The following is a 27088-nucleotide window of genomic DNA, read 5'->3' as shown; positions in this document are numbered from 1 at the left end:
GAGGTACAGGTTTCGCTCCTTTTCGTGAGCATCATCAGCCAAACTATCATTAATCTAAGATTGTATAAGATCATAGAACAATTCTTTTGGTTCAAGATTGTTCCTATAAAACTAATTGATAATCTTATAACATTTTAAAAGTCACACAACAATAAAAATATGTCTTAAGCTAACACTTTTTTGTCTAAATAAAATCTTCTTCAGTCTAACATTTTATTGCCGAAACTCATCTGGGTGAACATCTTTTAAAATTGTTTAAAAATAAGAACAAAATAAAAAACTTTTGAGATCTGGCTAGTTGAGTTAATTCCTGTTGCTTAACTTGTATAATTGTCATTAAAACTTCATAACTGTATTGAATATTTTCTGCAGTTGATAATTGTCATTATGGTCGAGACTTGTTCTCGTTGCTGGAGTAACATCTATAAAATGTATTGGTATTAATTTATATCATCAATGGGGTAAAATTGTTCATGAACAAACTTGTTGATGAAACACTTTCTGATGTGATATTGAATTTAAAATGTTCTCGAATGTTCCATAATGGCTCATTGGTATATCTGTAATGAAAGATAAAAATTATATGTTTATGGTTTTGATTGTATTTCTGTATAACATCTTATTGGAAGAATTGTCACTTACTTTCCTTTCTACTGCGTAATTATTTGGTGGTAGTTCTAGCCTCTTGAGAACTACATGTTGTCCTGTTTGCACTTCTTGTGTTGTATGAGTGAGTGTGGATGAGTTTACGTTTTGGCGAGGAGGAGGAAGGGGAAGTTAAGGTAGGCGGCGTATTGATAGCTGCAGTAGACTGTGGAGGGGATAGTCTAGGAGAAGTGAGGGGAGGAGTTGAGTTTGTTTGTGTCAATAATCCATTAACTTTTATCGGATTAAAATGTTTATAGAATTTATTTATATCTGATTTGAGTATTTGTATTAGTTCCAGTAATTGTGATAAGATGGGATTCTTTATTTCTATTTCGTCATTTAGGTTTTTATTTTTATTGTATTGTTGATCTAAATGAATGTATATGTTTTCCAATTCCGTCATTTCTTTTCCTTTTTCTACTTTTCTTAAGATTTTTAAATCCCTTTCAATAGTTGTAAAACTGTGTCCAGTTTCTTGCATGTGTGTACTCATTGCAGAATGTTTCCTGTGTTTGGCTGCATTTACATGTTCCAGATATCTTATTATAAAGCTTCGGCCAGTCTGGCCAACGTATGAACAATTGCACTCTGCGCACGTGAGCCTGTATATTCCAGATCCTTGTTATTGATTACTATTTGTATTAACTTTATTGTGGTTGAAGAAAGCGTTTCGGTTCGTGTTTTGGGTCTTGAAGGCAATGTTAATATTTTGTTTTTTGATGGTATTCGTGATTTGGTATATCGCTGGGTTAGTAAATGTGAAAGTTGCAAATTTGGATTTTTTATTTTTATCTGGTACAAGATTAGTGGCCAATTTCTATTTTGTAACCGTTATTGAGTGCTAGATCTTTAAACTCTTGTTAGGGCTCTGTAAACCAAACTAAAAAATGCTGCCTGTTTGTGAGATTTGGGGTGGAGTGACTCGTTATTGATCGTTACTGGAGTAAACGTCGGTTTTCTATAAATCTGGAAGTCAAATTTGTTTCCTGCTCTCTTTACATTTATATCTAGGAAACTTAACGAATTGTTCCTTTCAACGAGAACAACTGCAGAAAATACTCAATACAGTTATGAAGTTTTAATGACAATTATACAAGTTAAGCAACAGGAATTAACTCAACTAGCCAGATCTCAAAAGTTTTTTATTTTATTCTTATTTTTAAACAATTTTAAATGATGTTCACCCAGATGAGTTTCGGCGATAAAATGTTAGACTGAAGAAGATTTTAGACAAAAAAGTGTTAGCTTAAGACATATTTTTATTGTTGTGTGACTTTTAAAATGTTATAAGATTATCAATTAGTTTTATAGGAACAATCTTAAACCAAAAGAATTCTTCTATGATCTTATACAATCTTAGATTAATGATAGTTTGGCTGATGATGCTCATGAAAAGGAGCGAAACCTGTACCATATAAACATCATAATAAATATGTAAGTTTGTACTATATTTTTATTGTATTGAAAAGGTGGCAATTGACAAAAGTAAAGGAATTGTATCACAAGTAGATCTTCAATACGGACAGGGAAAATGAAGTTTATAACCTGCAATCTTGTATATCGCGTAAATTAGGCCTACGTCGGCTTTTAAAGGTTATGTTAAACTCGAGAATATGGTTTTGAATGTAAGTATTGATTCTCGAAAGTTCTTGAATGCATTATATTCAATTCTGCCCGTCACTAATCACAATCGAATTGGAAACAGAGAAAATATCATCAAAACTTCAGAAATTACGGTTATTCGCGACCTTGAGCTCAGCTGGAAAGCGTGCTTGCTGTACAAGTCGGTACGAGTGCGAAACGATACAAATTTTTTAAATGTAACGTGCGCAAATAAAACAACTGCTGTTTTTATAACATTTTAACACAATTCCCAGTCTTATATTAGGGCCAAAACAGTAACAGCAATCCCAAAACCTCCCATGGCTTTATGTTTAAGGTGCAACACCTGTTCTGGTTTCGATAACTTAATCGTATACGATGATATTAAAACACAAAATTTGTGTTAAGAAGGAGCAGTTTCGATTCCTGCCTGAAAGCCCAGTGAGGGAAGTGCCAAAAACCCGTTCGGTGATACAGTCGAAAAAATGTTTAAAAAATGAACATTTAACCCTGGACATAATGTAGATGTTTTGCAAGTACGAACATTTGACGAAACTCGTTCCGGCTTCAAGCAGAGCTGTCCAAATGTGTTCTGTCTCCTTCCAATTATTGTGGCCACTCTCTGCTTTATAGTTTCTGAGGATTCTCTAAACAATACCACCCGAACGCGATGTTAAGTGTGGCCGTTGGTGAGCAGAAATCAGTGAAGCAACAGAAGTCCTTATTATGAAATATTATGTAAATGTAAATTTTGTCTTGTCATCATTTTAGGTAAACAAAAACATTTAAAGAACTGAAGTGTTTGTGTAAAGTAAATTATTGTATGAAGCTTTCTTATTTAAAAAATTATTACACATTTAGGCATATGAAGAAATGGACTACGAAGAAGATTTATGTTCAAAGAGACCTGGGTATTTACATTTCCTGATTTAAATTGTATTTTTCTGTAAATTATAGAAAGGGATTTGGAATTTTTATACATGACTTGTGAGACAGCCTGCAGAAAGCATAATTCTAGAACATCATTGTCATTGGTCAAAAGTACAAGTGTTTTTATTGGTCAGTATATTAGGATTTTTAATAGATGAATGTGGCAAAATGGAGTGTTGCTATTGGTCATTTGTTATCACTCTATTTCCTGTTTGTGACTCCTCACGTGTGCGAGTCACTTTGTCCGCGTCTTTGAATTTGGAGTAATACAGCGGGCGGACGCGTTTTGCGTCCGTCCCGCAATGGGTCGTCAGCCGCCAAAGGTAAGCGCAATTTTTGCCTTATGCTCTTTAAATGTTTCGGAAAATTCCCACTTAATGTAAATTCAGTAATTATGTAGAAGTTCATCTCGTGTGCCGGAATTTCCTCTAGTTTTCCACATTTTCCAAAATAGAGCATTTATATGACTTAGCGATTATGCTAGTCCTCAACGTGTTGCTTTCAGACGCAAACCTTCTTTTCTAAATCTAGTTGTAATTGTAAGTAAAGGATAACCCTTTCTTGAACTGTGTAATGAATTTTGTTTCGTTCGAGGTTGCCTCCCTTCATTCTGTAAATTCTGAATCTCTATGTCAAAGTTTGTTCGTGATCGAAGACCTTAGTTGTTTCACTTACACTTCTTTTGTTTTGTATCTCAAGTATCAGTTAATCCGCAGTTCATTTATTTATTCATATATAATTGAATATTCATTTCCTTAATAATTATTTGTCTATTGGGTGTATTATTGTAAGTCTTTTCTCCCCCATAACGTCATACGTTCCATAGACCTCGTAGGGCGTCCAGCACCTTCCAATCTCCTGTCTTAGTTGTCATTTTTAGGCCTGTAAGTGTTCCCTATATTTGATGTAATTTTGCATATCGACAGATACTCGTCACGCGTCTAAGTTCTGATATGAATACTCCGCCACTGCGTTATTTACAATTTCCTTAGTCATATTATTAAGTATTATATTATTTACTTTATTATTATTTTATTATTACTACTTTGTTATTATTATTACTATCATTATTATTATGTGTAACCGTAATTGTACCGGAGCGGTTACACTCAGGTGGTCTCTTATGCAAGTTCACCGACAATTGCTTTTCCAGTACGGGACATTAACACCAAGATCCGTAAATATGCTGTAGCCGTCCTTTCGTGATATACAGTTTCTTGAAAAACGCGGATCGAGGATTTAGTGTTGACGGGGCTGAAATTTCCGGACGGTTGATCCGGGAAATCGTTTCTTCGAGGAACGGGTAATGTGGGATTTTTACAACATGATTTAATTAGGATGCTCACGGGACCACGTAATTTGAACAAATAATAGGGAAAACATAGCTTCCGGGAACTATAATCGAGGTTCTACTGTATTCAAGTTCAAAATGAAAGAAGAACGCCTAAGCCAAGAAACCACAGCAAAAGACATCACGCAATATCTCAATGAAAGCGGCATTAAAGATATCACCGAATGTGAACTACTAGACACGAAAGGTACAAACAAAGCCTTCAAAGTTGCAGACCCCTTCAGGTATAAGGAAACTATATTCAGTATTATCTTCTGGCCAAAGGATGTAACATTTCAGTCCTTTCCGTTTCGTCAATTCCGAGCTGAAACTACTTCTCTGGAATGTTGAAGGACTAAGATCCCTAATGAAAGCTCAAGAATTCCCTTTAATGGACCATGACCTATTAATAGCTACAGAAACTTTTCTTCTGCAATCAGTGGACATAAACGGTTATTACTCCGTGCATGCATAAGCATAGGCAGGACATGAGGGAAGACCCGCTGGTGGAGTGTCAAGCTTTTATAAGCCATCCCTTGGCCAACTAATTAGCAAACGAAAACCATGTGATCGTTATATTCAAACAATTAGCAGTCATCGGTATGTACATGAAACCCACAGCTACAACCGAGGCCGTCATAGAATCTATATTACACGCCCTCCACAAGGTTGATACATCCATCCTCCTAACATTAGCCAGTGACGTTAACTGTTGCAAAGACAAACCCGATAGGAAAACTCTCGCAGTCTTTGAAATGCTGGAAGAAGGAGGATTCTCTCTAGCCAGCAAAGAGGTACTGCCAACCTATATTGCTCACAACGGTTCCAGTATGATAGACTTAATATTTTATAGAGGACACGAATCAGAAGCACCTACCGACATCCATACAGAAGCATATACCGATCCAGATCAACTTCTTCACAGACTTAATAGAATCCAAAAGAGTAGTGCAAAGATGGACACCTCGTCAAGTCAATACGAAGGCGCTCAATGAAAATCTGGACAGAGACACACAGAGTGGAAGTATAGACAGAGCATTACAGATGCTCGAGGAATCCATCATTAGATCAACCAGAGAGAAACCGCCAAAGAGAAGATAAACTGCACAATGGAGAGAAACACAAACATGACAGAAGGTATAGGATCCTAGTGAAAGAAAAGAGTTTTCAGTATGCCAGCTCGAACCTCAAACTGGAACCTCGACGATGTAGTGCCGATGGAGATATGGGAACATTTCTCAAGGATCTATATTAAATCACAGATGTCCAAAGTGCAAAACGAATTCACAACAGAAGACGTCTGGGTGGCATTCCAGCAAGGGAAACTGCGAAAAGCAGCTGGTCCCGACAACTTGACCAATGAAGTCCTAAAGGAACTGCTACCATTCACTACCGGGCTCTGGACTGCTCAGTTCAACAAATGCATCAAACAAGGAAATATCCCTGAAAAGTGGAGAAAATCAATTGTCCAGATTCTGTGCAAGGGAAAAGGACCGAAAGATGTTGCAGATTCTTACCGAGGAATTGTGCTAGAATGCGTTCCCTTCAAAGTTCTCTCAAAGGTTATATAAACACATCTCCTACCATTAGCCATAGCACATATGCCGGAGGAACAGTTTGGTTTCACACCCGGCAAATCCACACTCCAGGCCATTGAGAAAATACTTGCAAACATATGGGACGCCACCAGTAAAATAGGAGGACATTATTACGTCGCCTTTGTAGACTTCACTGAAGCCTTCAATTGTGTGATAAGGAAATTCTCTGCCATTCTAGGACAACAAAACCCCCTCCTGCAACTAATCGAGAGTATACTAGTGTTCAATCTGCTATCAATCACCAATAAGCCCATACTCAAAACAAACGGGGTTCTCCAAAGAGACCCTATTAGCCCGATGTTATTTAATATCCTAACTCATGACGTAGTCAGAGTAGTTGCATCAGATGAAGTATCAATGATCCTTTACGCAGACGATATGGTTCTTCTTTCGAAAAGCAGATCTGCCCTACACGTAGGACTGACTAAGCTCTGTAAGTGGTCGCAGGAAAATGAATTAGTGATAAACAACAAAACAAAAATCATGAAATTCAGGAGATGAGGCAGTATCTCCAAACTAGACAACTTCCATTGCGGAAACGACAAGATAGAGTTGGACTAACCCTTCAAGTCACAGGGAAAGCATTCACGAAACATACAGGAGAAAGATGCACCGCAGCAACTAGAGCCATCTTCGACATAAAGAACGCTGAAAAGCTATCTCTTGACACAGCTCTAAAACTCTTTTACATTACGATTGCCCTATAGCCTGTTACGCCTGGATCCATCTTACTCCCGCTAATCTAAGAAGGCTGAAGGCCGTGAAATCAATCTGTCTATGGAGAGCCCTTCAGTTGTCCCAAACAAGGAGCAGACTCGTTTATCTACTAGCAGACACAGATTTCTTTGTCAGGGAGCTAGGAATAAAGAACAATCTGCCGCAAACCCCAGCATACAAAACCCACATAAAGGAAAGGGAAGAAAAAGCTAACACAACAGACCAAAGCTACTATCACACGCCAGCCATGAGAACAGATGAATGGAGGGCCCCTAACTTCCCACTGGGACACGTCTATATGAGAATGGCAGCGCAGGGATTTCACTTCAGAATCTGCATCCAACGAGGATTTCACCAGGCGTCACCTCGATGCTCCAGCACTCTATGTGGACAATGCTCGATTGCATAGCAAGGACAAACTCGCTGACATTTTACAATAAAAATTTTCTGTAATATACAACTCTCATGTACACATTGTGTTTAATAAATGTTAGTTACAAAATAAAAGAAGGAAGAAACTAAGCTGCAATTTTTAAAATAATTTAAGGTACAGGGATTGTATGTGGGCGGCTTATTTATGATTTTACAGCAACTACTGCACGTCAGTAATGAAGTTCAAGGCAAACTGCGAGAAAATAGACAACTTTTACAGGCTCGGGGTGGGGGATGCAGTTAACTGCATTTAAAAAATTTGCCCAGGCAACGCTGGCTACTACTGTGCCGTCAATTCGCCCCACGAAGAGAATGACAATAATTGAACGCGCTTGTGAAAAAATAGTAAAATTTTGGCAAAAATAAAATGCCCTTAAATAACAGCAGCTAAATAACAAAACTAAGCGCAGATAAAAATCATAGCGAATTTCTGGTCATTCCGTGGTGTATCGCTGCTGCAGTACAGAACACACACAAATAAATAGATAGGGTGATTCACAGCGTGTACCAGAGCAACTTGGAAGGAAGGCAAAAAAGCAATGGCTCTGCTTCCTCCCTGCGAATGTATTTATGAAATAGAAAAGCTTCAGTAGTTATTTTAATAACTCACAACCAAAAATAGACCCCATCCATTTTTTTTTTCTTTCATAATACAATATAAAGTACATTATAACATTTCTTTAATCACGAAAAATTACGAGCGTCTTTTTTTTTGCTTTACGTTGCACCGACACAGGGCGACAATGGGATAGGAAAGGCCTGGGAATGGGAAGGAAGCGGCCGTGGCCTTAGTTAAGGTACAACCCAGGCATCTGCCTGGTGTGAAAATGGTAAACCATCTTCAGGGTTACCGACAGTGGGGTTCGAACTCACTCCCGATTACTGGCCGTACTTAAGCGACTGCAGCTATCGAGCTCGGTATGAGTGTTCACTCCTTGTAGGTCTGTAAGAGCAATACTGTTTTCTTTGGAATGAGCTATAATTATTTTTTTAATATGGCAAGTAATTTAAGTGCGAGTGTAAATTTCACGTTAAACTTTTCGTTGGGTTAGCACATAAATTCATTTTGAGTTAATTATAAGATTTAAAGGTAGGACCGAGCTGAACTTGCTTTTTATGATTTATATGATATAGTTTGTAGTTTTAGATTATTTTGTCAATAAGGCACACGGTCCTGCTAACCCCAACAAAGATGTATGTATTATTTTTACACATCACTCCCTCCCAACCATAGGGGTGTGTCTTACTCCACCATGGCTGCATCCTTCTCAATCCCATCATCGCCATATTATGTGTCAGTGTGACATAATGCAAATAAAACTTTTCTCCAGAGAATAAGTGATATCCAATATGACTCTTCCGTCCTTCAAGGTTAAGGGCCCAAGCAGGGCCAGAGAAGTAATTCATGTAGTGTGAAAAAAAATCTAAAATAAATTATGGCAACAGCAGAGAATGAATTCATAAAAGGGTAAAAATGACCCCCGTCTTTCTAGTGTCAGTTCCCACACAATTGCTGATGTGTTTATTTATTTAGGTCCACACCTGTTTGGTAATTCCTGTGGATTGAGCAGCATTGCCAGTGATGCCTGTGCTGTACTACGGTGAACAGTCTCCTGCTAAGAGGTTCCTCTCAATCACATGTACCATTTCTTTAACACGTGAAAATGCAAAGTGTAAGGGTAACAGTACGATTAATACAGGAGATCCTGCCACTATTCTCCTTCTTTGATGCAACTATGAAGGGTGTTTTTTCAGTAAGGTCCGTTTTGTTGTAGACACTAGTAGTTCACGCGCATATCGCAACGTGCGCACGCGTCGTGTACCGGCATGCCTCGGGAACGACTGTGCTCAGTTTCAGCTCTGTAGCTAACCTCTACGGTTCTGTTCTGTGCTTTCAAAATGTTTAAGACTATCAACTCTCCCGCTGCGTGTGAGGTTCGGTCAGCAAAGAACCTGTCTGCTGCAAAAATTCGACAGATATGCGAACTGTACGGTGATACTGTCACGAGTGAAAACAAAGTGCGTAAGTGGGTACGTAATTCAAAGATGGCCGTGACAACGTCCATGATGAGGACCGTTCCGGTCGCCCTTCTTTGATTACAGACAATTTGATGGCTTCAGTTGAAGGAAGATTCGTGAAAACAGGTGCTTCAGAATAACAGGTATCTCAAACGAATTTCCTAACGTGTCGAGATCAGTGCTTTTCAAAATTGTTTGTGAACACCTAAAGTTCAGGGAACTGTGCTCCCGTTGGGTCCAGAAACTCCTAACAGAGGACCAGAAAAACCAAAGATTTGAGTATGCGATGAAGTTCTTGACTCGTTATGACGAAGAAGGCGATGGCTTCTTGAGTCAGATCGTAACTGGAGAAGAAACATGGGTTTCACATATCACGCCCGAATCGAAGCAACAGAGCATGGAATGGAGACACACACACTCGCCTGTAAAGGTAAAGGCCAAACAGACTCTGTCCCAGCGCAAAATCATGGCGTCGGTTTTGGGACAGGCATGGTGTTTTATCGGTCGACTTCATGCAACGAGGAACCAATATCAATGCAGAAGCATACTTCCAAACCCTGAGAAAGCTATGCAGAGTGATTCAAAACAAAAGACGCGGCATGCCGACAAAGGGAATTGTCCTTCTCCATGACAATGCAAGACCTCACACTGCAGGTCAGACCCGCAATTCATTGGACAGTTTTGGTTGGGAAGTTTTAGACCTCCCCCCCTTCAGTCCTGATCTTGCGCCGAGCGATTACCATCTGTTCCTCCACCTCAAACATCACCTCAGTGGCAACCATTACAATGACGACGACGTGAAAACGGCAGTGAACTCTTGGTTATCGGAGCAGGTGGCAAATTTCTATGAAGAGGGTATTTTAAAATTGGTTACGAGGTATGATGAGTGATATATAAGTAATAATAATAACAACGTAAATGTTTCCACCTTTTCAATACTACAATTTGTAATTTTGTGAATATATTGTAGTATTGAAAAGGTGGAAACGTTTACGTTGTTATTATTATTACTTATATATTATTCTCAGTTCAATACGGACCAAAAACATGAAATTCATAACCATCAAGTATGATGAGTGTTCGAACAAACTTGGAAACTATCAACAAATTAATCTAAAAAGCCACCTAATCAATACTTTATTTCTTTTACCTTAGGCAAAATTAAAAATACATTAGCATACACAGAACATGTTTCGACCACTTAGTGGTCATCTTCAGCTGTATATAAATATCTTACATGAAAACATTAGGAAAGTAAGCACATTGGTGAGTCAAGGCCACGCAATTTCTAATACATTCATCTTCCCGCGATATATTTAGAATTCAGAGCTTTTTATTTTTATTGTATGTCATATTATTAATATATTACGATCTCCTGCTGGTTGCAGATCGTGTGACAAGCTACCGAAATCAGAAGACCGTCGTTTGATATAACAGAAGCTACCATAGGATTTTAGCAAGTCAAACGGCCAACACATTCTTTTACCACAATCCAAAGAGCAACTCTCCGAAGTTAAACAGTCAACACGGCCTTTTACCATAACCATAAGAGCAACAATTAAGGAAGATATTCAATACAAATTATAAACAACAAATACCTGAAGACTGATATACAATGACATAGACTTTTATTCAAGCACAAGTGTTTTTAAAAGAAATAAGTGCCTCACCATAGACACTTTAGGATTTTTTAAAGTATGTTTATTAGAAAAGAAGGTTTTTAATATCACTGCAGATACGAATTTTAATCAAGTGTTCTTCTCACAAATGCCTGAAGATTATTACAAACACTGACTTTTTATTCATGCCACCTAGTGTTATTACAAAAGTATTTCGCCATAGACGCTTTTAAATATTTTAAATGTGTACTTTAGTATGTAAGTTTTTAAACACAACTGTAGACGCGAATTGTAATTTAAGTATCATTCACACATACTTCCTTACCCCCAACCTCCCCCTCCCTTTTCATTTAAAGCACCTAGAACAATAGTTTTTAGGATCACATGGGACATAGTCTTAAGATCTAATGTGCTTACTTTCCTAATGTTTTCATCTAAGATATTTATATACAGCTGAAGATGACCACTAAGTGGTCGAAACATGTTCTGTGTATGCTAATGTATTTTTAATTTTGCCTAAGGGAAAAGAAATAAAGTATCAATTAGGTGGCTTTTTAGATTAATTTGTTGATTATACTCATCGATACGGCCATGAAGTGGACAGCCTGCAATTGGCAACTGTCAAAAAATAGAGTGAAGTAAGTACTTTCTGTACTTACTTTCAAACGGAACTCACTTAAAAAACACGCCTCGTAAAATAAAGCAAAGTCATTTCCGTAGAGACAATGAAGGCACATGGTGGGATAGAGTGCCACCTTTGTCCACCTGTTACTGTAGGCTTTTCATTTCTAAAATTCCTCTACTTCCCGATGAGAAATGATTAAACCAAGCACACCAGGCAGCCCAAAACAACAGTAAACTAGCACAGTCCCAGCTTCGACTCAATCTCTAGGTACCTTCGGCCACGTCTATGCTGAACTTCTTACTGAACAGTTTGCAGATCTCCTTGGTCATCTTCTTCACGGTGTGCCGAGCCTCATCGCGCACTCTGCCCACGCCGTACAACAGAACGTGGCGCTGGTTGCAGTCGTGTAGGCTCAGAGGTTCATCCTACAAGAAAAAACCAACTTCATTTAATACTGCAAAGCGCAGCTTATGAAGGAGCAACAAAATGGGAATTTTGGACTCAACAGATGCAATGTCTCAGCAAAACATTTAAGACAGTAACTAGAACAATTATTTTCTGCTTTGTTTCGATAACTAAACACTGATATTCATATTCTGTATTCCAACCTGCCAACTTTCAAAAAGAGCCTAAAGCAGAAAATTTTTAACAACACGTGAATGAGACATAGTGAAAAAGGACAGCAAGGGGGTACAGTCACATCTTGACGAGTGCTCATCTGTACACAATCACAGGTTGGAGATGATTTGCTTTCTTTGCTTTCTTCAGCCACAGACGTCCAAGAGCTCATACTAGCGAGCCTAGAGTAAAACGGAACGTCGAAATTCACGAGCACACCATTATTATTCTGGAGGAAAACTACTCGAATTACAGAAATAGAATCCATTTGACATAGAGGACCTAAACTGATTTTGGATCTTTTTCACCAAGCTGAGCACACGTTCACACACAGCTCAGCGAGTCCATTTCGTGTCATCTGTCAGGCAGCAATGATATAATTGTACTGGGCATCTTCAATTTTTGAAACATCTGTTTCAGCACTAAGAGGGAACTTGTAACCCCTGGCAGATGAAAAGAATCTTTATCATTAAGTTTCTTCACTAAGTTCATTGTCTCTCTGATGGAACTTTTGATCACTTTTGTTTAACAAATTTGGAAAGCAGCTGCTTTAACAGGTTCATCATTATTTCTAGTAGTTTATGAACGTGAGAGGAAGCACTAAATAAAGGACAGAGGACACAGTATTCTCATAACAGAGCCATTAAAACAACTTCTTCACGATTTTGGATAATGTTCTTATTCTTTGGCACAAGAGCGTCAGATTTTGAGATGCATGCTAATCTTATGGGAGCGATTAATTCTAACCACTAGGTAGCTTTCCTCTTTTCACAGTCTTTGGAACTACCAGGCTCGTAAATGACGTTAAGCTAGTAGTTGAGCATTAACAAGCACCTCATCCTTAAAGAAACCTAGTAGTGGATCCCATTGCTCTAACAGGCTCTGCGGACACCTTACAAATGATAGCCACGTTTTAGGACCTTCTTCACTTCCTCGAAGTGAAGCTCTTGGAATTTCTTCCTCTTACAACTCTTTTCCAAATAATAGAAGATGTCGACTAATAGTTCATGCACCTTTCTCAGCAGCCCAGTATGAAGACAGATGACCTTACTTCCCTTCTTTCCTATCATGACTGGAGCATTGTCAGAACAGAACGCTACACCCACTTTTGAATTGTTATTTTGTAACACTAACTGTGAAATTAACAACATTATGTCCCGTTGAATCACCCACCAAGGCTACACTGAGCTAACCATCTTTTCCTGCTTTGGCATAAAACAGGTGATGACAACAGGGTAGAGCTTAGCATTACTATTAGCTAAAGAAAATGGTTCACGTTGCATGTAACCAACAAGTTCATTTCTTGAATCTGTAGCCACTTCTTTCAAAATGTGTCTGGTTTTTATACGACCACCGCCATTTTTTTTTTTTTTTTTTGCAATTTCTGAACCTGGAAAGACTTTCCTAAACAGAGTACAAGCATGATTGGCAGGAGCCAACGGGATATTATGTTCAATTAAAACTGAAGTGGAGAGCGGAATGCTCTTACTATATCAAGATCGGCTCCACAGGGGGTAAAAAACAAATTAACTTTCCTGACTGCCATCCTTAAATTTTGTATTGGAGAAATATTTAACAGATTTAATCATTTTACAATGGCGAAAAATGAAAGTATCCTCCTATTCAATACATCATATATTCCGTCATTAGACGGAGTAAACAAGTTCAGACATGTTTCAGCTCGTTTGAGCCATCTTCAGTGAAAAAATTAGGGGGGTTGGAATAATTTACATAATATGAGTTGAAAAAATGCTAAAAAACATAATGAAAGCGCAAATGAAAAAACAAACAAAACAAATTTGTTTTCTCATTCCCTTGTTTCTTAGGTTAACGCAGTTTTTAGTATCAATTATTATTTCAAATTAACACCTGTTTCACTGAATTTTGTCACAATAAGTTGTTTTTTGCTCTGCATATTGATGTAAATATTGTATATTTGTGCTATTTTGTTTCCGTCTAGGCTCTCTTTTGTTTGTTTTTTCATTTGCGCTTTCATTATGTTTTTTAGCATTTTTTCAACTCATATTATGTAAATTATTCCAACCCCCCTAATTTTTTCACTGAAGATGGCTCAAACGAGCCGAAACATGTCTGAACTTGTTTACTCCGTCTAATGACGGAATATATGATGTATTGAATAGGAGGATACTTTCATTTTTCGCCATTGTAAAGTGAAAACCGTCAATACGGAATGATTCTAATATCTTGTAATGATTTAATCATCATCAACATTGCACAGTTCCGGTTTCCCGGGTACTGTTAATAGGCCTCTTCCACTTCTTCCTGTCCATATGTAACTTGGTCATCGAGAACATCATCCACTGTCCATCCTCTGGTAACTAGATCAACCATCCATCGGGTTTTAGGTCTTCCTGCAGGTCTTTTCCCCTCCACCTATCTTTCCAAATTTATTCTGACTGTTCTTGTAGGCTCCATCCTCGTCACATGCCTGTACCACCGTAGTCTGGATGTGCCGATTCGGTCTAATAGGGATGTCTTTATTCTGGCTTCTTTCCTCACCTCCTCATTTCTTAAGTTGTCCATCTTGGTCTTCTGGATGGTGGATCTAAGAAATTTCATCTCTGATGCTTGCAGTCTTGATGAATCTCTTTTTGTGATGGTGCATGCTTCAATCCCATAGGTCAATATTATAGCTGTTAAACATCATCAGTTTGGCCGGTTTTGGAATCATGTCATTACATAAAAGTATTCTTACTTGTTGGTAGAATTCGGATCATTTTTGCACTCTGTAATTTCCTTTATGACTTAATTATAACTGGAGGTTACACTTCCAAGGTGAGGAAAACTATCCACACACTCTAGCTGGTGGTCTCCTAGTTTTACGCTTGCTGGACGCCCATCACCACTGTCTTGGTCTCGCTGATGTTGATGTTATGTTCCTGGAACTGGGATTTCCATACGTTGAGTCTGGTCTGTACTTCCTCTTCTGTTTCACCCCAAATCATATCATCATCAAAGGTCACTGCATTTTCCTTGATGTTCTTCATTATATTGTCCATAACAGCAATGAACAGTAATAATAATAATAATAATAATAATAATAATAATAATAATAATAATAATAATAATAATAATAATAATAACAACAACAACAAGCACACCATGATTCGTGCAAGTAAGAACAACATTACTCCAGGTGGTAACCAATCCACCCGCCAACTGAAAACGAAGACAGCAACCAGCCACTCGGATTCTGGAGGAGCCGGGCTGACACGAAAGAGAGAGTCGGAGCTCTCTGGCAAACTTCCCACTAAAACACCCTTCTACATCGGCACGCTAAACGTAAACACACTCCTAAAAGTAGGAAAACTTCTCAGATTAACATCAGAATTAGATCAGCAAAAAATCCAGCTACTCGCTGTGCAAGAGACCAGACTCACTGAGTCGGAGACATCAGAAGATGGTAACTACCGCATTTTCAAGAACAAAACTACACGAACAGTACGAAAAGCCACACCAATGTTAGGCATGGCCTTTTTCGTACACAAAAAGATCGTGAACTCCGTAGAAGAGATCATACCCATAAACAACAGACTAATGACCTTACGACTTCGCTGTGCAAATCGCCACTACACCTTTGTAAATGGCCACGCACCCACCAACGACTGCAAAGATCAGAAACAAACAGAAAACTTCTGGAACAAACTTGAAACCACACTCATCAAAATACCTGCAAAAGACACCATCATTCTCCTCGGCGATTTCAACGGTAAAATTGGTAAAGAAAAGTGCTAGAGAAAAACCGCAGGAAAATTCTCAGCACACGAAAAGACCAACAAAAATGGCAAATGCCTCATCGAGCTCTGTCAACAACATGACCTGAAAATCATGTCAACATCCCTACGGAAAAACCCCAATAAGCTCTTCACATGGGAATCACCCAACATCTGCTGAGGCAAACACCAGATCAATCATGTCGCCATCTCCTTCCCAGCACAAAAAGAAGTACACAACGTTCAAGTCCGCAGAGGAGCCAACATTGACTCGGACCATCATCTAACAAGAATCAAAGTGAAATTTACCCCAAAACGCTTATACCAGAAATCCAAGGCAAACAAAAAATTGGACACAGCACAAATAAAAACATCAAATCTCAGGGAAACATGGGAAAAAATCCCAGCCAAAATTTGGAACGAATTCCACGAAAAAATCATGAAGAGTGCATCAGAGCAAATCCCACTACAGAAAAAGAGCAGACACCCGTTTTGGAACACCGAATGTGACCAAGCCATATTGAATAGAAAAAACGCATACCAGAAGTTCATTAGCAACCGTACACCTGAAAACGAAAAAAAATTCCGCAAAGTCCGCAGACAGACCTCTAAACTCATCAGACAAACCAAGAGGAAATACCTGGAGGACCAACTGAAGTCGGCCGAACAGGACTTCCGCATCTACAACACCAGAGATTTTTACAGCGTCTTCCGCAACAGATTAAATGGGTACACGCCCAAGAACCTCTGCTTCAGAAAACAAAACGGAAAATTGGCACTCACAGATGACGAAAACACCAAGGAACTCGCGAGATACTTCGAGTCACTACTCAACTCCCCAGAACCAACGGAGAGGTTTCAACTTAAACCCCACCCGAACCCAAACCCAGACTCATCCCCACCTACACAAGAGGAAATACACCGACACATACAACGACTGAAAAACAACAAGGCATCCGGAGACGACGGCATCATAGCAGAGCTTCTTAAACATCTAGGAAAGAATTCTCTCCAAGAACTCACACAAATCATACAAGAAATTTGGACAACGGAAAAACTACCAGAAAATTGGACAAACGCCCTCCTCGTTCCACTTCACAAAAAAGGTGACCGAACAGATGTGAACAATTACAGGGGAATTTCCCTGGTGCAAGTCACATACAAAATCCTCTCTGCAGTCCTCCAAAGAACACAGGAACAACTAGAACCACTCATAGGCGAATACCAAGCGGGCTTCAGGCCCCACAGATCCTGTGCAGAACAGATACTCAACCTGAAAACCATCTTGAAACTACGACACACAAGAAAACAACCCACAATCTGCACAATCGTGGACTTCCAGAAAGCATACGACTCCATTGACCGGCAATCTCTCTTCCAAACACTGAGTGAGTACAGACTGGACAACAAGACTCAAAAAATCATCAGACTAACTCTCACCAACACAACCTCCCAAGTAAAATTCATGGGAAATATATCTGAAAAATTTCAGATAAAAACCGGTGTCCGACAAGGAGATGGACTTTCCCCACTACTCTTTAACATAGCCCTGGACAAAATCATGAGAGAATGGGAACAAGCTCTAAACGCTCAAGGAAATTGGCAACCATTAAGTATGACAAGAAGACATGTAAAAATCTCCTGTCTCGCTTTCGCAGATGATCTCGCGATCCTTGCAACAAACGAACAACAGGCAATCAGCCAAATCGAAACTCTCAAGAAATGCTCAGAAAAATTCGGCCTACAAATCTCCTTCACAAAAACCAAGGTCATGTGCAACCACTGCAGCCTCCAGAATTTGAACACTAAATTTGGCACAATTGAAAAAGTAACCGAGTTCCGATATCTCGGAGAAATTATAGTACCAACAGGAAAAGAACAGAAGGCCCTCGAGGTCCGCATCCAAAAAATGAAGAGAGCCCTCGGCCGAACGCAAAACATTTACAACAAAAAATGCCTTTCAATCTTCACCAAAATTCGTCATTACAACACTGTGATCAAACCTGAAATACTATACGCGAGTGAAACACTGGATCTCCACAGGAAAACAGTACTCAAAGACATCCTGAAAGAGGAACGTAAACTCATCAGAAAAATTCTCGGCCCAAAACTGACTGACGAAGGAGCTCTCAAAAACCGAGGAGCTCTCAAACCTTGCGGCCGACATCAGAAAAAGACGCCTGAAATTTTACGGACACATCAAACGCCTTCCAGAAAACAGACTGACAAGAATCTTACTTGAGGCAACAGAAAACATCAAAACAAATAGGTGGACAACGGAAATCCGCCAAGACCTGGAAAAATCAGGAATCAAAGTGGCCGACACGCTAACCGAACCTGCTACAGAACGAAAATCAACAAGTGGGAAGTAGAGTTAGAGAGAAACCACAAGAAGAAGACAGGAGCTAAGTGGACAGAAGAACGAAGAACCACGATGAGAGAAAAACTGAAGGCTGCCTGGCAAAGAAGGAAATGCACAACTTCTAAGTGAGCTTTCGTGATCAGTTTTCTGGTCTTTTTCGCATCTAATAATAATAATAATAATAATAATAATAATAATAATAATAACAATAATAATAATCGTATGGCCTCAGCTACCGTTTGCAGACATTTCGATTTGACGCCATCTGTCTCTCTGCTCGTCAATTTCAACGTTCCGTTTTTACTCTAGGTCCGCTAGATAGCAGACAGAGTAAACCGGATCTCTCTTGGGCGTCTATGGCTGAGATTTAATTAATTTTGTCGGGTAAATACCAAATGTATCACCAGAGATCTTTTACATGCCGACATTGTACGACATGGAGTGTCGAATGGACTTTTTTCTGCCCTTCAAAAATCCGACTACCCCTGCCGGGTTTGTACCCGCTATCTTGGGATCCTGAGGCCAACACTCTACCACGGATCCACAGAGGCAGCTATGAACAGTAGTGAGGACAGTGCACTTCCTTGTTGAACTCCACTCTTGGTCACGAACCATGATGATCGACCTTCTACAATTTGTACAGCATCTGAATTCTCCTTACCAGTCCTTCAGGCACATTTCTTTTCCTGAGACACTCCCAGATCTTATCTCTTATAACACTATCATAGGCCTTTTCTATATCCAGGAACACAATCACCAGGTTCTTGCCTTTCTCCCAATACTTTTCCATCAGCATGCGGGTGCTAAAAATTAGATCCATTGTTGATCTGTTACTTCTGAATCCACATTGCTCCTCCTCTAACTGTGGTTCAATGATGGTTCTCAACCTCCTTTCAATCTCTAGAATTTTTAGCCCATTAGACAGCAGTGTTATTCCTCTATACTTGGTGGGTTCCCGCCTGCTGTCTTTCTTAAACAGGGGGGTTATAACGCCCTTGCTCCAATCTGCAGGTATTTTGTTGTCTGTCATATAGCATTTAGCATTTAGTACCCTGTGCAGCCATTGTATACCCTGGACGCCTGCTGCGTTTATCATGTCCGCATTCACTTCATCTGCACCTGAAGATTTTCCTTTAGGCATAGATTTTAAGGGTTCCTCTTTGTAGGCTTTGATTTCTGGTTCTGTATTTTTTCTTGAATTGGTCTATTCAGTAGGTGGTCAAAATGGTTCTTCAGGACTTCTCTCATGTCACTTTCTGTCCTAACCTAACATTTAACAGACTTAATGTGATATACTAATTCTGTTCTTCCTCCGTGAGAAACGTTTGTAGCACACAAGCACATGGAACAGAATGCAAACGTTTCGACTTTCCATGATTGTATAAAATAAGTAAATTCAGCCGAATACGATTCCCTTAAAGGTTGATATCGCTTCTCAGTTGAACTCATTACGAACACCACTAAAAATATTAAATTGCTTAAAATTTTGTCACACAATTCCACAAGATTCAGAACTACCGCCAATGTTCCTCACACCCACACACAAACAAAGCCTTTCAGCTTCTACAATGCACGACGCAGTTCCTAAAGCTGTTATATATAAATTCACAGCCTGCTAATTTTCACCGATTTCTTTTCTTCAATATCACAGCATGATACTTGTTTGGGAATGTCTCAGTGAATGAAGTAGCAGTTGAGGTCGAACAGGTGACAGAAGAACGGTGCTAATCGATAATCAAACACTGCATCTTGTATCACTAGCTACTATTGAAAGTGAAACAAATCCAATTTGTCCACAGAAAGCAGAAACAAACGCGGATATTCAAAATCCGTACAATAACGTTGTTCATCCATACAACCGTAAAACACCCTCAAAATCCGTATATTTCACTTAAAAACGGGAATACTTGGCAGGTATGATGTGAGGTTACATTCAGGACTGGTCAAACATTCACAATATGCTCAAAATGTAAAAGCAGAAAACATTTTGTTGTAACAGGTAGAAGGTGTAAAGCATCACTATCCAATCATCATCTTTTCCCATTCACGTGCGCTCAACATTTCTGACAAATCATTTCCAGTTCCCACGATCTCAATTACAATTTCTATTTACTGCTTCTCCCGGAGATCTTCCTACATCCACCTCGTTGTAGGTCCTTCCTACATAGTTCTCGTCACTGCCTGTTCCTCATAACGCCACTCAATATATTTATTTCAGCTGCATTGTTGAGCACGTTTCTGCATTCTCACCAGATGACCTTGTCCAGCCTGAATTTGGTGGGTAATTTCTAGATCTAGATTAGATCCTAAGAACTCTTTGCCTGGAGCTGAGCAGTTTTATTCCCAGTTCCTGCCGGAGAGGGCCTTCTTCAATTTACGTTCAACCTGTTCTCTATTTGTGCTGCATCTTCAAATGATATAGAAGCTGGCTTACGTGACACAAGAAAGAGCTAAGACACAGCCACGACCTGCCATAAGTTAGATTTAAGCCTCACCTGAGGAAGTGGGAAGTGCGTCGTGTACAGCAGGTGTCGGGATCGGGTCTCCATCCCTACGCCGACTTCTGTTGACTCCATGGGAGTGACCGGTGCCACCAAGGAGCCAGGAGTGACCCCATCATCTTTGGGAGAGTCAGGAGCATCCTAGCACAGAGGGGAAACAGTGTCAGAGCCACAGACTGTGAGGTAAACCTCCCAAAACACTGGAGACATAAGTAATAATAATAACTTAAATGTTTCCACCTTTTCAATACAATATATTCACAAGATTACAAAATTATACGGTACTAGTTTCGACCCATCTAGGGGTCATCATCAGCCGTATTGGAGCAAAGATCATTTGTGGCGAAATCCTAAGACAATATTATTTTAAAGAATAACAAGTGAAATGAGATGTTATGGTAATAGTTAATAATACAAGGAATATACATAATAAGAGGTTTTTAACAAAGAATAAAGTATAAATGGGGTGTTGTAAAAATTATAATCATGGAAATCAGTAAGTTCTTGTATTGAAATGAAATATGGCTTAGGAAGAGGGCTTAAGGTGGGGCTGAAGGGTGCGGGAGAAAGTGTAATTGTCTTGGAAAAGTACCTTTGATTAAATTTAGGATTGAGTTTAGGTTGGCTGCATTATTGTTTCTGAGGAAAGTGATAAATAGATCGAAGAGTATGTTGGGTTTCTCTGAGATTTCATTGAGATTGTGACTGGCATTAAAGTATTGGTCTAGGTGTATGTAGTAATTTTCCATTATGTTCAGTAAAGGGCCCTTGTTTGCTAATACGAGGATGTCCATGTCTTGTTCAATATTGGTGAAATTATGGTTATAATCTTGCATGTGTTGGCCGATGGCTGAAAACTTGTTGTATTTTATTGCGTTAGTGTGCTCGTGGTATCTGATAATGAAGTTTCTCCCGGTTTGCCCGATGTAGGTTTTTTTACAGGTGGTACATTTGATCCTATAAACTCCTGATTTTAAAAAACTGCTGGTCTTGTTGATGTGTGAAGTATTGTATAAAACATTCATGTTCTTATTGTTGGTTTTGAAGGCTATTTTAACGCCTTGTTTCTTAAAGATGTTGGTTAACTTGTAGATATCATTGTTGAACGTGAAGGTGGAAAATGTTAGAGGTTTGGTTATTTCTTTTTTGAGGGTAGTTTTTGGGCGATGTTTGTGTTTATTGATTATCCTTTCTATAAAATGATTGCTGAAGCCGTTGAATTTTGCGATTCCGCGGATTGTGTTGAGTTCGTTTTTTAAATCTTTATTGGACATAGGTATGCTGAAGGCTCGGTGAACTAGGCTGTTGTATGTGGCTCGTTTGTGGGACTGGGGGTGCACTGAATCTTGGCGAATGGTGGAGGCTGTTTGAGTGGGTTTTCTGAAAATTTTATAACTGAAAGAATCTGAGTTTCTAGTGATGGTTAAATCTAGAAAGTTGATTTTTTGATTTGATTCGGATTCTAGTGTGAATTTGATATGAGGATCAATATTGTTGAGTCTTAAGAGGGTGGTGGGTGCGTTAATTGATTTCTCATTCATGATTACAAAGACATCGTCGACATATCTGGCCCAAAAGAGAATGTTTTCGAATTCGTTGTCAATTTTGGTGTATTCGAGGAAGTCCAGGTATATTTCTGCTAAGATACCTGAGGCCGGTGACCCCATTGCCAAACCATTTTGTTGATATATGACATTGTCAAAAGTGAAGAAGTTATTGTCGATGATAAGTTTTAATATTGTGATAAAGTCTTGTATCTCTAGTTTGCTTAAGTGGCTGTTTTTGTTTAAATTGTTTATAATTATCGGAATTAATTTTGATACTTGTATGCTTGGGTACATGTTTACAATATCGAAAGAGTGGATGGAGTGATCCGGTTGCAAATTGAACTTGTTTAGTTTTTCTACTAGCTCAGATGTGTTTTTAATAGACTTTTTGGATAAGAATTGATAATTTTTTTAAGAAACATTGGATGAATTGTGATATTCTGTATAAGGGGCTCGGTCTATAGTTGATAATTGGCCGGATGGGAATTCCGGTTTTGTGAATTTTGGGAAGAGCTTTAGCAGTGGGGAGTCCTGGGTTCATATGTATGAGTTTGGATTTTTCCTGTTCAGTAAATAAAAATGAAGTGTTTTTAAGAGTTTGTTTAAGTAGTTTTTGAATTTTTTGGGTGGGGTCTTTTTTGATTATGGAAAATGAGCTGTCTGTGAAAAAGTTTTTTGTTTTTTCAATATATACTTTTTTATCCATGATAACTGTTGCATTGCCTTTGTCAGCTTTGGTTATGATGAGTTCGTTGTCTTTAATTTTCTTCTTTTTTTTCACAGACAGCTCATTTTCCATAATCAAAAAAGACCCCACCCAAAAAATTCAAAAACTACTTAAACAAACTCTTAAAAACACTTCATTTTTATTTACTGAACAGGAAAAATCCAAACTCATACATATGAACCCAGGACTCCCCACTGCTAAAGCTCTTCCCAAAATTCACAAAACCGGAATTCCCATCCGGCCAATTATCAACTATAGACCGAGCCCCTTATACAGAATATCACAATTCATCCAATGTTTCTTAAAAAAATTATCAATTCTTATCCAAAAAGTCTATTAAAAACACATCTGAGCTAGTAGAAAAACTAAACAAGTTCAATTTGCAACCGGATCACTCCATCCACTCTTTCGATATTGTAAACATGTACCCAAGCATACAAGTATCAAAATTAATTCCGATAATTATAAACAATTTAAACAAAAACAGCCACTTAAGCAAACTAGAGATACAAGACTTTATCACAATATTAAAACTTATCATCGACAATAACTTCTTCACTTTTGACAATGTCATATATCAACAAAATGGTTTGGCAATGGGGTCACCGGCCTCAGGTATCTTAGCAGAAATATACCTGGACTTCCTCGAATACACCAAAATTGACAACGAATTCGAAAACATTCTCTTTTGGGCCAGATATGTCGACGATGTCTTTGTAATCATGAATGAGAAATCAATTAACGCACCCACCACCCTCTTAAGACTCAACAATATTGATCCTCATATCAAATTCACACTAGAATCCGAATCAAATCAAAAAATCAACTTTCTAGATTTAACCATCACTAGAAACTCAGATTCTTTCAGTTATAAAATTTTCAGAAAACCCACTCAAACAGCCTCCACCATTCGCCAAGATTCAGTGCACCCCCAGTCCCACAAACGAGCCACATACAACAGCCTAGTTCACCGAGCCTTCAGCATACCTATGTCCAATAAAGATTTAAAAAACGAACTCAACACAATCCGCGGAATCGCAAAATTCAACGGCTTCAGCAATCATTTTATAGAAAGGATAATCAATAAACACAAACATCGCCCAAAAACTACCCTCAAAAAAGAAATAACCAAACCTCTAACATTTTCCACCTTCACGTTCAACAATGATATCTACAAGTTAACCAACATCTTTAAGAAACAAGGCGTTAAAATAGCCTTCAAAACCAACAATAAGAACATGAATGTTTTATACAATACTTCACACATCAACAAGACCAGCAGTTTTTTAAAATCAGGAGTTTATAGGATCAAATGTACCACCTGTAAAAAAACCTACATCGGGCAAACCGGGAGAAACTTCATTATCAGATACCACGAGCACACTAACGCAATAAAATACAACAAGTTTTCAGCCATCGGCCAACACATGCAAGATTATAACCATAATTTCACCAATATTGAACAAGACATGGACATCCTCGTATTAGCAAACAAGGGCCCTTTACTGAACATAATGGAAAATTACTACATACACCTAGACCAATACTTTAATGCCAGTCACAATCTCAATGAAATCTCAGAGAAACCCAACATACTCTTCGATCTATTTATCACTTTCCTCAGAAACAATAATGCAGCCAACCTAAACTCAATCCTAAATTTAATCAAAGGTACTTTTCCAAGACAATTACACTTTCTCCCGCACCCTTCAGCCCCACCTTAAGCCCTCTTCCTAAGCCATATTTCATTTCAATACAAGAACTTACTGATTTCCATGATTATAATTTTTACAACACCCCATTTATACTTTATTCTTTGTTAAAAACCTCTTATTATGTATATTCCTTGTATTATTAACTATTACCATAACATCTCATTTCACTTGTTATTCTTTAAAATAATATTGTCTTAGGATTTCGCCACAAATGATCTTTGCTCCAATACGGCTGATGATGACCCCTAGATGGGTCGAAACTAGTACCGTATAATTTTGTAATCTTGTGAATATATTGTATTGAAAAGGTGGAAACATTTAAGTTATTATTATTACTTATATATTGTTCAATACGGACCAAAAACATGAAATTCATAACCATCACTGGAGACATAACTCACCGACGAGTTCTGCTGCTCCTCCTTGATGTGCTGCAGCAGTTTGTCCAGGTCATCGTCGATCTTGCTGTCATCGTAGTCCATGTTACGGGCGTGGTCCTGCACAACACCACACATCCATTAACATATAGCACAGAATAGCATTCGCCTGGTGTGAAAATGGGGGAACATTTCAGCATCTCTTGAATGAAGTTCACATCTAGACCCAAGCTGCATGGCCAACTTGCTCAGTAAACCTTAACACAGTAGAACCCGGCTTAACAGAAATGCACTGGCAAAATTATATTTCAATATTTTGTTTTTACCCTCTCATTCTTAGCCGTCAATATTAGTAACTCTCTTGCTATATGTGCTGAGAGCTACGAGGCATACCCTATTTTTATATTATGACTTACGCCAGTATGCACATGTAGCATAAAACAAAACAGATTATTACCCTCTAGTTCGGTCCATGATACTTTTTTTCTTGAACAAGCAAAAATTATTGTTACTGTATCAATATTTTTTTTTGCTTTACGTTGCACCGACGCAGATAGGTCTTAAGGCGATGATGGGACAGAAAAGAGCTAGGAATGGGAAGGAAGCGGCCGTGGCCTTAATTAAAGTACAGCCCCAGCATTAGCCTGGTGTGAAAATGGGAAAGCACGGAAAACCATCTTCAGGGCTGCCGACAGTGGGGTTCGAACCCACTATCTCCCGAATTCTGGATACTGGCCGCACTTAAGCGACTGCAGCTATCGAGCTCGGTATCATAATTATTATTATTAGTAGTCATGAAAATTATGCAGACGATTCTGACCTTGACAATAGCAGTTCTGAGAATCGGGTTACATTAGATGATTTAATGCATTAGAGGTAAGATTGATTTAGAATTTTAATTAATTACACTACTGTAATAAAATTACTGTATACAGTATTCAGTTCAGTACAGTAAAATCTCGTTAATTCGAAGTCGTTGGGACTGAAAAATCGGACTTTGAATTACGTGATTTCGAATTAACCGCCAATTCGCAATTCAGAAATACCAACCCTCGCTGCGTCACAAAATATTCTAAGGCCCATTATTGCATGCAGTTAACCTTAATTCACAGTTTATACCTTGCAAATGCCAAAAAAAATGACTATTTCCAAAATGTATGCAAGAAGGTGCATTTACAGTATTAAAATAATGCACTTGGATATCTCGCTGGCAAACTTAACCTCACGCAACGAAAGAAAGAAAAAAAACATGATTCAAAGACGAGAAATCTATGCTGGCTCCCATGTGCAAGTACTTTATTCATTGAATTACTATACTGTAAGTATTTTAGATGCCTTGTATTTACACAGAAAGTGCCAGATGTCCTTAAAATCAAACTTTCCGATGACTATCCCTGTACGATTTCCCGCCATGGCACTTCTCTTGTACTTCAGAAATGTAAACACTTGCCACGTCACAAAGTATTTAAGACTCATTAATACATGCAATCACCTTGATTCACGGTTTAAACCTTTCAAATGCCATGGAAAAAACTATTTCCAACATGTATCCAACAAGGTGCATTTACAATGTTCAAATAATGCACTTGGGTAAATAAATTACAAACATAACCTCACACAACGAAAGAAAAATATCACACAATTCAAAGACGGGGATAAATTATGCTGGTTATTTTTTTGGATTTCTGTACTGTTTGTATATTTAGATGCTTTGTACTGGCATGGAAAGTTCCCGACGCCCATAACATTGTGGCTTATCGATCTTTCCTATGACGAGGGGATAAAGTTTCTCGCTTCCATGTGCATTTCAAGGCACTACAATGACCCCCATCCCTCACACTTGTACGATTCCCCGGCTGGCACTTTCTCCTTTAAAACCATATGATCGTTTGGGCTCGCATTAAAATAAAGTAATGCAGTTTCATCGGCAATGACAATATTGTTCGGTGCCTACGAATTTATTATACGAGACACTTTTTTTAAAAAA

At 38.6% G+C, this 27088-nt stretch overlaps 1 protein-coding gene across 5 annotated transcripts in view; it reads right to left on the bottom strand.

The window, feature by feature from the left end:
* kto (kohtalo) overlaps positions 1 to 27088 on the bottom strand; it is a 396148-nt gene that overhangs the window by 244617 nt on the left and 124443 nt on the right. For all 5 annotated transcript variants that reach the window (XM_067158251.2, XM_067158254.2, XM_067158252.2 and 2 more), the window contains exons 13-15: positions 25126 to 25221; positions 20730 to 20876; positions 11792 to 11945 (exon numbers count right to left, since the gene is read on the bottom strand). In XM_067158251.2, coding sequence (XP_067014352.2) covers positions 11792 to 11945; positions 20730 to 20876; positions 25126 to 25221 — 397 coding nt within the window. The remainder of the gene's footprint in view (positions 1 to 11791; positions 11946 to 20729; positions 20877 to 25125; positions 25222 to 27088) is intronic.

Source organism: Anabrus simplex, chromosome 14, assembly GCF_040414725.1.
Source record: "Anabrus simplex isolate iqAnaSimp1 chromosome 14, ASM4041472v1, whole genome shotgun sequence".
Taxonomy (NCBI): domain Eukaryota; kingdom Metazoa; phylum Arthropoda; class Insecta; order Orthoptera; family Tettigoniidae; genus Anabrus; species Anabrus simplex.
This window is presented reverse-complemented; position numbering and strand designations above follow the sequence as displayed.